This window comes from Brachyhypopomus gauderio, unplaced genomic scaffold (assembly GCF_052324685.1).
Source record: "Brachyhypopomus gauderio isolate BG-103 unplaced genomic scaffold, BGAUD_0.2 sc82, whole genome shotgun sequence".
In the NCBI taxonomy this organism is placed as follows: domain Eukaryota; kingdom Metazoa; phylum Chordata; class Actinopteri; order Gymnotiformes; family Hypopomidae; genus Brachyhypopomus; species Brachyhypopomus gauderio.
In genome coordinates, this window is record NW_027506903.1 from 575445 (window position 1) to 591165 (window position 15721).

The 15721-nt window shown below is 44.6% G+C and overlaps 1 protein-coding gene across 2 annotated transcripts; it reads right to left on the reverse strand.

Annotated features, from left to right (window-relative positions):
- Positions 1–4878: 4878 nt before the first annotated feature.
- nop9 (NOP9 nucleolar protein) lies at positions 4879–11696 on the reverse strand. 2 transcript variants are annotated; one of them, XM_076991388.1, is made up of 12 exons: positions 11664–11696; positions 11069–11355; positions 10492–10728; positions 10122–10343; positions 9767–9874; positions 8529–8670; positions 8210–8402; positions 7957–8097; positions 7656–7775; positions 7051–7260; positions 6772–6877; positions 4879–5262 (listed from the first exon to the last, which is right to left on the reverse strand). In XM_076991388.1, the coding sequence occupies exons 2-12, from the start codon at positions 11274–11276 to the stop codon at positions 5108–5110; spliced, it is 1842 nt and encodes a 613-aa protein (XP_076847503.1). In that variant the 5' UTR covers positions 11277–11355; positions 11664–11696; the 3' UTR covers positions 4879–5107. The 2 variants fall into 2 exon arrangements, with proteins under 2 accessions (XP_076847503.1, XP_076847504.1); XM_076991389.1 differs by having other exon boundaries at positions 11069–11686.
- Positions 11697–15721: the final 4025 nt, after the last annotated feature.

The window sequence follows — 15721 nt, forward strand, 5'->3', positions numbered from 1 at the left end:
TATTTGCAACGTGGAAATGGTTGCAAAAACACTTGTATCCTGCTTTGGGCCTCTCTGAGCGCACTTGTGTACTACCAACTCCTGCACGTCCTGTGGACGTGTCCATTTTTGAATTAGAAGCTTAGTCGATTCCAGGACACATAAAAAAAAAACCAGCAGCAGTTAAATACCCAGTACTAACGTTCAGGAAACATTATTGGAAATTCATAAGACTGCAAAACAGAATGTGAAAATCTATCCGTCCGTCTCCTTGTTCATGCCCCACAAAGCCCCCGTCAGGTCAAGCTACACCTTTTCCGTCACTTTTGTACCTTTCACCCCGTCACCTTATCAAGCACATGCGAGGGTCACGCAGTTCAGGCCTGCCAGACCCAATAAAGTGTGACTGCGGGCGGTTCCCAGAGCTGCCTGTGGCGGCGGCCGGACAGTGTGCCGGGGCACAACCCCCTCCTCCTCCCCATCCCCCTCCCAACCTCCACGGCTCAGATCCTCGATCCTCGCCGAACCCAACGCCGCACCGCTCTCGCTCCATTACCTCACGGAGCCACGGGGCGGATCAAAGCCGGCCACATTCGGATGCGGATATGGGCCAGGGAGAAGTAAATTAGATTTAAACGAAATGAGATGGGCCCTTATGTTGACAGAGGGCGGAGGCGAATGGGTTTTAATTTAGAAAACAAATTGGTAAGCGATTTATTACGCAACACAATCCGTCCCGAGGAGGCTTCGATGGATAGGCTTCATATGCGTGTGCTAGGATCTCTCGAGGCATATTAGCGCTAGCGACCTTTGGCATGGCGGTGGATTAATCTGCACCCTCAGTACCCTATTCAAGTAAAGCATGTTCTAGAACAACCTGTTTCTTGTTTAGTCTCGAATGAGATTCTGCAAGGTTTTGCAGTTTTTCACATAAGAATGGCTAGATCAAGGTCAACTTGAAAGAGATAGGCTTGGCAAAAGGAATACACTGGGATCTTCACACAAAAGAAAATGCAATAACTATACATCAGCTACGAATATTAGCAGACTGGCGAGTGTGTGTGTGTGTGTGTGTGTGTGTGTGTGTGTGTGTGTGTGTGTGTGTGTCTTGAGCGTGTGCACAAGAAGAGCATCAGCACAAGAAACGGGGTGAAATCTGGAGAAAGGTGACCCGAGTTTGCTCCGGACGGCCCCTCTCTTTGGGCGAACCCCTAAAAATTCATCAAATTGGATCAAGATGACATCAATAATAGACTCAAGCTGCAGTACACAGGACCAAATGATCCGTGTACAGTTTTTTTCCCCCTGAACAGCACATTTCAACCACGGTCACCATCACGTTTATGACATCAAAAGATTCATCACAGATGTCAACACATTCACGGCCTGCAGGACTGTTTCGTCTTATTTCAGGCCTTTATCGCATTAAGCCGCACTCCCATAATGCCTTTAAATTCTATTAATGAGTCACCCTACTCCCTCTGAACACTATAGGCTGTAACCATTCTGAAACTATTAGCCACAGCTTGTCACAGCAGACACACATGACATACGAAGCCTGACTAGAAATCAGTAAAGAAGGGAAAAAAAACATTCAAGACGAAGACGAGTGAAATTCACACTGGTGATTTTTGGGACACTATATTCTTTATCTAGTGTCTTGCCTACTTTCAAACCATCATATCTAGCTATTTGGACTATTGTGACCTCGATGTCATGTTACCAAGGTTACTAATCAAATTTCCATCTTTTTTCCGGTTTGAGTACACGGCGGCTCACGATAAAGTCCACCCTTGCCGTGCGGTGCCCGTTAAACACCCTTTACTTCTCTTATGGGCAATGAGGTCAGCTCGAGTGTAATTCCTGAGATGAAAGGCAATACTCGTGTTTTCCTTCAGTAAATGTGCTGGAAAAATCAGTTCTAGGTAGGCCTGTTAAACCACTAGGCCACATGAGGCAAAGTTCTGTTAATTAATCGTAATGTTTAGCAATTTCTGTACTAGCAATTTCTGTAAACAGCAGCATATGCGTCCGGGTCATTTGATTTTGACCACAATCGCTGCTCTAATACAGTTGTTTGTTTTTGTATTCTCCACTTAGTCTATCCGAAATAAGGAACATAGTGACATGCATACAAAAAAGATGGCGGAAGATAAGCAGACAAATGCTCGCAGGCGCATGCGCATGCGCATACACACACACACACAGCCGTCAGTCATCAGATCCATCCAACGTGAGATGTGAAAGCCCCTTGGTCCTAAGCGCTCCATTGATGACTTCGTTACTAGAATAACATCGCGCATCCTTCCATTGTAAGCGCAGGGGCCAAACCCCCCGTACACGGACAACCTTCGTAAAGGCAGTCGGAGCGCGCGGGCTTCCTCCACAAAGCGCGCGTGTCAGTCGCGGCGTGTTGACCGCGTGCGCTGCCCCTAAAGCGCTCTAAACGGTTACAGGAAACGGCCTTCGGATACAGGTCACGTGTAGACGTCCTAATGGATGGATGGTTGTTATTATGTGGTCGAACGTGCAACGCCTGGGCCTCGCGCATTGTGTCCGTGCAAAGTGGTTCGGACTTGGACTTGACCGCGTTTGTAGACTTTTATGGTAAACGCCTTATTCTAGTTTTTCAGTAGGGGAAAATGATGAAGCCAACTATAGCACGAGGAGGTCATGTAAGGCGTTTTGCTCCAAGTGGAAACAATAAATGTGCATATATCAAAACTAAAACTCAGTCCAACACATTAGCCTATATTAAAGCCTCCATCATAATATAAATCCACACGTGGATTTGTTTGTTTTTTGCGCGTGCTTTAACACGCGCTCTTTACTGCAGATCGTGCAAATGATTATCGAGTACTTATCGTGAACTTCTTTGCTGTCTCGTCTTCTGATTATAAGGATGCAGAATTATCTGGCACATAGTTCTGGCACAAAGATAGCCAGTTCCGTCTCCGTCTTTCATGGACCTGCGGATGGGCTAATTACCGAAGGTGAGACAGAAACGGAGGGCGGTTAATTGGTGATGAGGGATACATTTAAGTATCTCTCAGCCGTTTGTCTGATTAGGCGGATGAGTTTAAACAGCCGGCTAACCATAAGATTTAACTGAAATCTGAAACTAGTCGGCGGTGGGGGCAGGAGGAGACGGTAAAAACCCTTTTGGGCTGAAATTGGCCCGCAGGCGAACAAGAGGCAAACTGAGATTACGGGGTGAGTGGGGTAAATACCTTGATCTTAGAAAGCCAACCTGTACAAAGAAAACGATCGCATTTTAAGACGCCATCTTGAAAATTTGTAAATACATGATGTTACTTTTTTGATGTTGTTGAGAATTTCTTGCCCGCAAACAATTCTTGTGTCAGAGAGGAATTTAAAATAACTAAATAGACTAGTAAATCTACCACATAAACATGACAAAATGTAATGTTTGAAACAACCTCTACAAGAGCTGATACACCTGTTACACCTGCTAGCATGTACAATGATTATAAAGAACACACAAAAATATTTTATCTGAAAAACAAATCCATTTTCTTGGTTTACATTTGATATGTTAAGCAGTAGCATAGTGTGACAACACCCATACAAACCTTCAGAACAAAAAAAAACCTGCAATTACAGGCTTCATAGACAATATCGCAAGTGTTATATCCGTGTAAGAATGACACCAGCAACTACAGCAAGACGCTATCAACTGGTTTTGATGTCTCATGTGTGTTTCTGTGCATGAGAGAGAGAATAGAGAGAAAGAGTGTGAGAGGGAGAGTGTCCAGCTGGAGAAACTCCACTGAAGGACCTTCTAACTGATAAGCGTTCACAGCTGCATAGCTGGAGCAGATGGGCATGTCCAACGCTGGTCTGTAGGCTCACAATTAGCCTTGCTATCCATCAACGGATTGCTAATGAGGAGGGGGGAGGTGTGCCCCCCCCCAACCCCTCCACCACACACACCAGGAAATCCCCACCATTCAAGATCCTGTGGGAGAAGCAACCGTGACGACTGTCACCGGGTCACAAAGAGAAGCCTTGGTGATCCCTAGAGTTTGATACTTAAGGTTCCATAATGACTTAATCTATGGAAGAAACGGAGCTTCTCAAGGAAGACTGCAGGATATGTGTGAGGAGTCCATCTTCCTGTGACGCCGTTTTTCAAAATATTAACTGGGTTGTTAGAATGCGAGAATGCTTTCAAAACGTGCAGAATTAACAATCAGGTCACAATCAGTACTGCAAAATAATTAAAAGGAAGAAAAAGAAAGCTTTGCCCAATGAGGACTGTGCCCATCCTATTGACACGGTGTGCAAGAGACGTATAAATGTCTGCCCTTCAGAGCTATGACTCCCACACAATCTCAAAAGTGCCATTTTGCAGCACTACATGAACGTCCCTTAGGTAAGACATAACAGTCTATAGAATAAAATTGTTATTGTTCTTTAATGGACCAGTCCGAACCTCACACACCTCTGCAGATGAATGACACAAAACAGCTCTAGACACAACCGCGGCGGCCTATTAATTTAACTCGTTTCCACGCTAAGCGGCGGCTAATGGCTGTTAGCGAGAGTTGTTTGACTTTCGGCGGGCCCTCGTGTGAGAGCTTTCTGTGGGGCTTCGGTGCGGTCTCGGCCGGGGGAGACGGGCAGCTGAATGTCACCGCGTCCCTGCCATCAGACCGCCGTGGTCTCCTGCCCTCCACGTTCTCCTCCTCCTCTCTCCCACTCAGATAGAGGGAGAGCACAGAGAGAGGGGGAGGGCACAGCTGCAATCTGCTCCTTCACCCCCCCACACCACCCCAGCTTTTTCATCCTTCTATCCTACCCACCACTGTCAGCAGCACAAACACACCCCCATCATTCTTCTGCGGACCCACACACTAGGAGACAGAGCTGGGTTAAAAGACTGCCTTTAATGTCTTCAGATACTTTACATTTTGAGATACGGGTTCACAAAGTAGTAAATTTGAGGTATATTTACATACAAAATTAATGGGGGGAGAGGTGACAAAAACAAAACTAGAAAAATGTGTGAATCCATGTCGCAGAAGAATGTGAAATGTGAACAGCCCTGCGTAACTGAACCGAACTCCCGAGGAATAAAACCAGGTTTCACTGAAAACTGCAGCGGTCACTGGAGAAGGTCACTGAACATCCGTCTCTTCTTAGACTCTCCGGACTGAAGCTCCTGCCACGCCCCACGTCTCTTCTGAAAGTGGGTCAGCCCGAACTTGGCCCAGACGTGACGGGCAAACTGATCCGATCGCAACTGTGGCTCGTGCGGAACTGGCAGAAGAGACACGCAGGTGTCAGTTCATGTTGATCTTCATACATATAAACGGCATAATATATGGCACTGTATGCATATTACATAACAAAACAGTAGGCTGACACAAATGTGTATCGGGGACATATTTCATTCACTTATTCAGATCTTAAGCTTGTGCTCTAGAAATATTTTTCCACTTTGTGGCTTGGCAAACAATGTGATTCACATTTTTAAAATAAAAGTACAGATGAGCAGTCAGAAGTTAAAGCCCTATAAGGACCCTGCACTAGGGCCGAGGTGATCTTACTGAATATTACCAGTGGATCCTCCCTATCGCACTGGTCATCACATCACAGAAGACACAAACTCCAGCAAACGTGTGGTCGCTGGATAGTAGTGCCTGATATCCCCTCTTTTTTTTTTTTTTTTTTGAATCAGCTAACCAATCCCAAGGCAAGGAAAGGTTCCTTCAAAGGGCCCATGGGTTCTCCTGGTGCAGGATTAGTTTCATCCTTGCGTGAGCCACTTGTGTGTCCTCTACACTCCGTTTCCTCTACTCCAAGAAGTGATGTTTGTCGACGCGGCACAAGCGAATCACACGCAATCATAAAATCACATAAATGTGCTTTCGGTCTTTTATTTGAAATGTATTTTTCTGTCTTTTACTTGATTTATTTGCAACTTTGTTTTTAGTGTATCTTTTATTAATCTTTGTTTTTCTCTAAAGCAATGTGCAAACTGTGATATCTTTTATTTTGTAGCCATTTGTTTTAGCCGACCCAATATGTCTGTTTTCAGATTAGGGGAACACGGCATTCTCTAAAAGTGCAAGACAGCACAGCTAAACTGTAGCTGGCTTCACAAACCCAGCTGAAGTGCGCCTGCACCGTACAACGCACAGAAGGCCATTCCTCGAGAAACATGAACATGCATGAAAGCTGTTCGACACAAGGCCTACCTTTGAAAGACAAATTGTGCTGGACGTGTTTTCTGATTTTTTTGTTGTTACTATTTCAAGTTAACAGAAATTGCAAGTTTTACAATAAATACCGTGGGAGATGAGATAGCAGGCCAAAAGTCCCCCCCCCCCCCCCCCCCCCCCCACCCACCCGAGTCATTCCGATACGTCTAGCGGGGGCGATCGGACGACAGCATATTTCACACGATCTCACGGGCTTAGCATGCACCGCGTCGAATCACACGGACATGAAAGCATGCGCACCGAGCCACAGAGCCTCCGCAGTTCTTAAGCATGACGCAATGCGGCGGACCGTGTAGCATTATAATTCATTAATCAGCTAATCACGACGATCAGCTTAAACTGCGTCCGCGCTTTCACCCGAACAGCGGCAGCCACAGTGAAGAGTGACGCGTCCTCCAGCGAACGTAGCTGGTGGGGTTTTTACTGCCGTTTGGAGGAACGTAACATATCAAACCTCATGTGGTTTTGTACTGAGCACAGTGTAATGTGTTCCTATGATATATATAATAAAAATAATAATAATTAATATTTCATATCAGCTCACCTAGCTGCTCTGCAATGCTCTGTCTCTGGCTGATGGTGGCGCTATTCCACACGGCCTCCAGCAGACGGCTGCCATATTTGGAGCAGGCTAACTGGGTGTAGATTCCCTGAGATGGAGAGAGAGAGAGGGAGAGATGAAGAGAATTAGAGGAGGACAAGAAGGGGCGATGGAGAAAGTACGAACGTGCAGAAGGTTGGTGGACAGAGCGGCGTCATTAGCGAAACGTGATTTTCATCCGCGCCGGATCACCGGCGATGCCCTGCTCCCCTGCCACCTCACCTCCAGCTTCCTGAAGATCTTGGTCTTCCCTTTGTCGCTGGACAGAGTGATGAGGCCTTGCAAGGCGTGACTCCCCATTTGGTGCGTGCCCAGGGTCAGCAGCTCGGCCGGACTGAGGCTGTGCAGGCTGTTCATCAGGACCGAGCGGTCCTTGAAGCAGGCCAGCGCCTGGACCAGGCAGGAGCCGTGGTAGCAGACAGACAGGGGGCGCTGCGTTCCGAGGGAGACATGGGAAAAAAAGCGATCTTATCGCGAGCCTCTCGTCTCAAGGCCGGCGGGAGCGGCCGGCTGGAAAACAGGTGCGCGCTCAACCTTCTCTCGCCACGCTTCTCTGGCAAAACATCGGGAAATTTCCACTCGCTTTTATGACTCCGGTGGTTAGAGATGAAAGAGATCGTTCTCCTAACGCAGTACCGAGTACGTAGGCTTAAGTTCGATTTCTGAAACCTGTATTTTTTCACATTCACAAAACACCACGTGTGAAACTAACAAGTCGTTCAAGGACATTAACACGTCCCGGCTTAAAGATATCTAACAGATGCCTTCAGCAATGAAGACCCAGCTCTCCCCCACCCCCACCAAGAGCCCTGTGGAGCGTGCAGTACCTTAATGGCAGTGTCGCCCTCTGCTGTCTCAGAGTTGTAGTACACCTCATAGGTGAGTAAGGACAGGAAGAGGGGGAGGCAGGAGAGATGGCGTGTGGCTGGCTCACTGCAGTGGAAAGCCTGGCAGAACATACAGTGAAAGCAGATTAATGGAGTTAAATATCTTTGGGGCAATACATTAAGGCAACATGCTGCATACGTTTGTGATTGGTGGTCAATCCTCCAATTATTCCTCCCTTTTTGGCTTGTTGGGGTGATTGGACGTTTTGTTTCTTGTGTAGGTGCAGTTACTCGCTCTAACCTGAAGGAGGCGCTGCAACATCACGGCCTGACGCTCCTCCCTCTGGACGCAGCTCTCCACCAGCTGCACCATGACGCCCATGTGTCCCGCGGCCAGGATGGCCTCCAAGCCGTCTGCCAGCTCGTCGAACACCTTCAGGAACTGGGAGAGAGCCAGGGAGAAGGGGGGCCAGAGACTTAGAAGAACTGGGAAGAACGTCTTGGTCTTGTGTCACTCTTGTTTTGTTTTGTGTGGGGAAACTGCGGGAACGTACCACTTTGTAATTGGTGGAGGCTGCCGTCAGGGTCTGGACAGGGTAGTTGGCGAAGTTATGAAGAGCCAGAGGCATCAGCTGGTTCTTGAGATGGTTCTTGTAGGTGTCCCTGAGAAGGGACTTCTGAGAGAACTGAAACACTGTCTGAAGGAGACGACTGCAGCACTTGTCTTTGAGAAACACCAAGAGCGGACTGCAGACAGAGATGGAGACAAAGTGAGACAAGGAGTGAGAGACGACTATGAGACATGTTTTCATATCCCTCCGTCGCTCCATCTATCATTATTTATTATTATTATCTATTGTCTAACAATCTGACCTGATGCCAGGAGCTGAGCTGAGAGAGGTCAGGTATCCCATGATGCCCTTGTTCAGTTTCTTGCCCAGGACGGGTCTCTTCCTGTGACAGACGACCAGCAGGGTCTGGAGCACAGTGCTGGCTATGGGATGTGTGGCACATACTGAGAGAGAGAGAGAGAGAGAGAGAGAGAGAGAGGACACACAGACTAGAGGTCAGCACACAGACACAGAGGACGTACAGACCAGACTGTGTGGTCATCACACTGAGAGACAGGATGTACAGACCAGAGTGTGTGGTCATCACACTGAGAGAGTGGATGTACAGATCAGAGTGTGTGTGTGTGAGGTCATCATAGAAAGAGGCAGGATGTACAGACCAGAGTGTGTGTGAGGTCATCACACACACACACACACACACACACACACACACACACACACACACACACACACACACACACACACACACACACACACACACACACACACACACACACACACAACTAGAGACTAGAGCAGGGGTGTCAAACATACGGCCAGCCAAGGGGTTCAGTTCAGCCCGCGGAATAAACCTCCATTTAAAGAAGAATAAACTCAGTTTTATTTAAAATCTGCAGTTCCTATGTTGTCCACTAGTGTTTTTTTAACCCACTTTTTCTGTTGACCCTGGCACCGTCCTAAGTGAAATGTCATTGTCAAAAAAGAGAAAAGTGGACACAGAGTGTCGGATTTTTCAAGAAAAATGGAAAGTTCATGTGTTCAGAATTGCTTCCCAGATTAACTTAATCAGTTTTATGCATAATGCACTTAAATAAATGTTTAACTAAGTAAAAGCCTTTTTGAACTTGCACATACTTTTCTTTAAAAAATAAAAGTTGTTGTTCATAATATATTTAGTTAAAGGACAATTAATTTCATATAAAGATTTTTATAATTTACTTCTTTGCACTAATACAAAGAAAAAAAAGTGGACTTGTTAGTTCCATGTAATTTTGGAATGAGTTCTGGTCTGGCCCCCTTAAGATCCAATTAAGTTGTATGCGGCCCCCAGACCAAGATGAGTTTGACACCCCTGGACTAGAGTGTGTGGGTGTGTGTGAGGTCAGGACACACTGAGAGAGGACATACAGACCAGGAGTGAGGTCAGTACAGCACACATACACACAGAGAGAGAGAGAGAGAGAGAGAGAGAGAGAGAGAGAGAGAGAGAGAGAGAGAGAGAGAGAGAGAGAGAGAGAGAGAGAATGAGGGAGGTCTCACCATTGACATTTTCCATCAGAGCGTCTGAAAGGTACTTTAACTCCCACCAAAAAGATGTCGGTGCATCATAGTCTGTAAACTCAGGTTCTTGTCTTTTCTGCTTTTTTGCTATGAAAAAAATCCAGATTATGACAGTCATGGAAATGCAGTAGATCATACTTTAAAAAACGACATTCATTTGTGTTAATAAGCTACCATCATACAGTATAATAGTTGTCAACAAAATATCTGGTGCATAACCTGCATCACCGTCTAGCCAAAAATAAAGTCCCTGCGTCTTTGGTTGACGTGTAAATAAACGGTGGTGTGAGTGTACAGATTGGACAGGGTGTTGACGGAGGACTCCTCGTCCCACCTGGAGGAGCGTCTGACTGCTCTTTAACAGAACAGCCACTGAGCACGTGGATGAGGGTCCGGAGCACGTGGGATCCGTGAGGGTGTTTGATGAAATCCACAATGTTCTCCTTCACAACTTCACACAAACGGAGCACCTGAGCCTCCAGCATCTCACAGCTATCTGCTCCTGCTTCTTCCTGTTCATCTGACGTGCTACTCTTCTCTTTGGAGGTACTGCCCTCTACAGGGAGGTAGAGAAACTGCATCAGCAACATTACAGATCTGGGTTTTGGTGGTGGTGGGTTCTGCTTACACAATTCTCCAGGCCACTCCTCTCAATGTTGTAAACAATGTTTTAAGTCAGACCGTAATGTCTGTTTTATCCTTACCTGTGCACCTGGCCACCTGCTTTATGGCACTTTCTATGACATGACCCCCACATCGGTCACACGAGATGGATTTGAACTCTGACCCTGTCTCACCACCAAGCTCAGCCAGCATGCTCCCCACCTGGGCAGGGTCAGCCAATGACAGCAGCTTCTGGAAAGTCAGACTGCCCGTCATATCCGTTGCAATAAGGCCGGCCTTCCCTTTGACCTCAGTTAGCACGTTTTCTACAAAGAGAGCTGTGCAGAAAGAAAAGGAGAACATTGGAGAATGCCTACAGCTGTTACAAAACTGAAAAGGCTAGCTAAGATTATAGATTATAGCTAAAATTATAGTTCTCGTTCTTTTTGGCAATAACGAGTGAACCAGATTATTCTGACATATTGTGGCGTGAGTACTGATACAGAACATACTGCCCAAGACATTTTTCAAGCTTCTCAGATCAAGTCTGGAATGGGCTTCCTTTCACTCACGTAATTCTACTTTTCTTTAACCGAACCTAGATTACAGATTATATTCCGATAACGGGTATGGTCCGTAATGACGACGTCACGGATTATCACGTGACCTGCCACTAACCCCGCTCCTCGTCATCCGGGAACTCCTCGTTCAGTCTGTCGCTCACACGGCGGAAGTAGCCCACCGACATGGCGTCAAGGCGCTTCTTCCCCCCGTGTTCCTCGCCGCTGCTGTCGGCGGCGGGTCCCTTTCGCCTCCGCTCGCCTTCATTGGGCCTCGTCCTCTTCCGTCCTGGGTTAGCAAAACACGTCTGGCCCTTCGTTCCCATCTTCGCCGCGGCGGGTCCAATTGAATCCACCTAACTTCAGGAGCGCCTCTACCTAATTACACTTCTCCAGGCGTTACGACTGGAATTAATGAGAAAATTACCCCGACATCATTAAAACCTATCGTTAACGAAAAAGAGGGGGAACTTTGTAGCTAGCTAGGTAATGGAGAAAAGGTAACGGGTAGGGCTAGGTAGTAGTAGCAAAACAATTAAGTAAAGTTATTAAATGTTGGTTAGCTAACTAGACAATATCGCTACTGGTAGTTAAAATCAGCTGCGTTCAATCCGGTCTTCAGCAGCACTATTTACAGTATGATATTTACAAATCTTTCTACCCTTTAAAATAGCAGAATGGTTTACAATATCAGAGCAAGAGGAGCAGCTCACATGTGCAGCGTGGAGAACTGTCGCTGACTGATGACGTAACGACGGGGCTTGCGTCCCTAAAATTTATTTATATATTAAATAATTTTATTGTAAGAACCTTGGTATACTAGTCATCTTCTAAGTCCACAAGATTGAGCATGTTATTAAACTAAGGAATATTCTGAGTTTTCATAGCTTGCAAAAAAATATTTTGAAATAAATAAGCTTGACGGAATTCACGTTTGTCTATCCAAAACCAAGGAAAAGAAAAATAGGTTATGTTAGAAATGAGTAAATAAGCAAGTAATCACTTTGTTTATAAAGCTAATGCAGGTTATGTTCAGTGTGTTGCTGGAATATTTTAGATAAAATAAGGTTCATTTTTGCTGCAGTGAAACCTGTTTAGGGCATTCTTAAATGTGTGTTACTGGACATTATTCTATAGTCTAACAATTTGCTGTTTTTGCACAATTTAATAATTGAGATGCAAGCAAAGATATTCAGGATGTTTTGATGTGAACCAATCAGTGAACCAATAGGACATTCCTACTTATATGTGTCGCTGATGCATAGGTATTCAATAAAAATATAATACTTATAAAGTTATTTAGTCATGCAAAAATGTTGAACTATTAGTAAAATATCCCCCTAAGACCTTATATTTAATAATCAGTCTATGCACATCTTCTGGTGATATTAAAAAGATCAACTCTGATAATAGTAGGGTTGCAGAGATCCAATAGAGAGATCCAATAGATCGGGGTACATGTACTACTACTACTACTACATACTCCTATTAAAGGCAGCCCTACTACCATCTTCCTCAAAATGGAATGGTAAAACTAAAACATGTTAATTAAATGATTATTAATAAGGCAACTTAATGATTAATAAGGGAACTTAGTTCACTTCATAATCAGTTCATAATCTGGTTCATTCATGTATAGTTATATAGATGGTGGTGATGCACAGACTTTAAAATGACGTTTTAGAAGGATATTGTGGACATTCCACACCTAGACAACCCTATGTAAGATATTCTGACTGACAAGACAAGTTGGACTGGACACAAAATGTCTGGACAGAATCCAGAATCCCCTCAGAAGAAAGTTTATGGACATACCTAGAATACTGTGGACATTCCAAACCTGGACAAGCCTGTGTAACACCCTGTGTGACTGACTAGACAAGTTAGACTGGACACAAAATGCCTGGACAGAATCCAGAATCCCTTCAGAAGAAAGTTTATGCACATACCTAGAATACTGTGGCAATTCCATATCTGTACAACGGTGTGTAATCTAATATAAATAATCAGACAAGTGAGATTGCACACCCAATATATTGCACAATTGCACAATATATCAGGATCATTACACAATTTACACTTTACACCACCCACCCACCACCCCCAAGCACACGTTTACCCCTGCCCCCCCCAGTTGCACACATTTAAATATCAACCCCTGAATATACACTATATTGCCAAAAGTATTCACTCACTTTCCTTGACTCACATATGAGCTTAAGTAACATCCCATTCCTAATCCATACGGTTCAATATGACAGTGGTCCGCCCTTTATAGCTAGAACAGCTTCAACTCTTCTGAGAAGGCTGTCCACAAGGTTTAGGCATGTGTTTATTGGGATTTTTGACCATTCTTCCAGAAGCACATTTGTGAGGTCACATACTGATGTTGGAAGAGACGGCCTGGATCTCAGTCTCCGCTTTAATTAATCCCAAATGTGTTCTATCAGGTTGAGGTCAAGACTCTGTGCAGGCAGGCCAGCCAAGGTCATCCACACCAGACTCTGCCATCCATGGAAGGGGCCAACTCCAAACTTTTCCCACAAAGTTGGGAGCATGGAATTGTCCAAAATGTCTTGGTATGCTGAAGCATTCAGAGTTCCTTTCACTGGAAATAAGGGACCAAGCTCCTGAAAAACAACCCCATACCATATACATAAACAACAACCTTCCAGCTGTCTGGCCCTGTTCATACATGACCAACGGCAAATGCCGTATGCTTATATTTGAAGTTACGCACAACCAACGAAGCATTTGAAGAAGTGTGATTTATGAATCCAACAGTCTCCAACCACCTCTGTCTTGCACTTTCTATACCGATTTTGTGGTCAGAGTTGGAGATGGAGTTGTGTGTATTTTTGCTGAACTGATTGCAAAATTGTGGATATAAAAAGGATCTGCCAGCATTGTCACGAAAAGTGAAGCATTACAAATCTCTCCTGCATGTCACGCATTTCGCAGTATTCAGTGGAACATGTTTGGCACAGGCATGACTCCAGTTTTTCTGGTATCAATGCAATAGCGATATTTTGAATTTGAATGTCATACAATATCAGTACACATTTGATACCAGTTCAGTATGCATCAATATGTATATATATATATATATATACACCCATTGACGGTGATGTGTGTCAGGTGTCAGGGGTCTTTATATCACTGAAAGCAATTGCAGACACCTGTGCTAATTAGTTTGGCAGGTGTGTCCAATTAAAGGCAAGACTACTGAAGTAGGCTGTCCCACATTATTAAGCAGCCTAAATTCAGAGCACACACACACACACACACACACACACACACACACACACACACACACACACACACACACACACACACACACACACACACACACACACACACACACGTGCGTGTTGATAAGGGGACATTGAGGACTCTTTCCAACAGACAATTACATCAAGTTAAAAGAACAGCTGCAAAAATGCCTTGTCATAGCAGCAGACAAGTTATTGAATCAGCTGGTGCCTCCACCATCCCCAGAACAACAAGATGCAGGTCCTTCAGAGGTTTCTCACACAGCACTTCCTGTCATGGTTTAAGAAGAAGAATCGTGCATTCTGCAGTAAGATCATTTTCATGCATGATAATGCTGCAAAGAACATATTTGCATCTTTGGCTGCTATGGGCATGAAAGGGGACAAACTCAACCCCATTGAGAACCTCTGGAGCATCATCAGAAGGAGTGTCTGTGATGGCGGGAGGCGGTTCACATCTAAGCGACAGTTCTGGGAGGGTATTCTGTCCTCATGCACAACAACAGAAGCAGATACCATCCAAAACCTGACAAATTCAATGGACAAGAAAGTTCAGAAGCTCCTTTAGAACAAGGGGTCCTATGTGCAAATGTAACGTCTCCTAGAATAAAGTTTTGACTTGAAAACTGTTTGATTTCAGTTTGTAATAACCTGCTAATGCTTATAATTTCACAAATGAGAAAATAGAAAATGTTACTGTAACGCTGGGGAGGCAGGCAGGACGAGGCGAGTGCGTCGTGTCAACACACACTTTTATTCACATATAATGTTGGCGCAAATAGTGCACTACAACACTGAACACTAAACAAAGTAGCATTAGGCTTCAAACAAAGACGAGCACGGGACGTTGCGCGAACGCACATTAAATAGACAAACTACACAAGCCCCAAGTGATCACGAGACGAGCCACAGGTGAGACCGATGAATACGCTCACACAACCACACCCATGAAGATACATACACGGACATAACCAGACGCAGATGACATAAACACACGCTCAAAAGGAGGGGTCCGGAGCTGTTCCGTGACAATTACTTGCATAATAATTTGGAACACAGTGTGTGTGTGTGTGTGTGTGTGTGTGTGTGTGTGTGTGTGTGTGTGTGTGTGTGTGTGAGTGTGTGTGTATATATATGTATATATATATATATATATATATATATATATATATATATATATATATATATATATATGTGTATATATATTACAACCACTGTAGAGCTGTACTTTAGTTGTTTGTGAGAATTGTTTTGTGCAAAATTTATTATATATGTTTTTTTTACAGCTGCCCTGACAGATACATATAATTCAAAATTTTAAAAACAAACCAAAAAATGAAAAACGTAAAACTTTATAAGATGTTATAAGACTTTAAGACTGAAGCATTCTTTTCTTCCACTGACTTGCAGTTAGTGTCTCCATTAGTGAGATTATTTACTGCCTTGGTCATCACCGTCTTGGTTCACTACTGTACTTCCCATCATCTCTCTCTCTCTCT

Bases quoted from the DNA above. Each gene is read 5' to 3' on its own strand.
- nop9 (XM_076991388.1), bottom strand. From the start codon at position 11,276: ATGGGAACGAAGGGCCAGACGTGTTTTGCTAACCCAGGACGGAAGAGG. The intron at 7,776-7,956 runs GTTAGAGCGAGT...ATGTTCTGCCAG, and splicing joins TGTTGCAGCGCCTCCTTCAG to GCTTTCCACTGCAGTGAGCC. The intron at 5,263-6,771 runs GTGAGCTGATAT...CTCTTCTGCCAG, and splicing joins GAGCATTGCAGAGCAGCTAG to TTCCGCACGAGCCACAGTTG.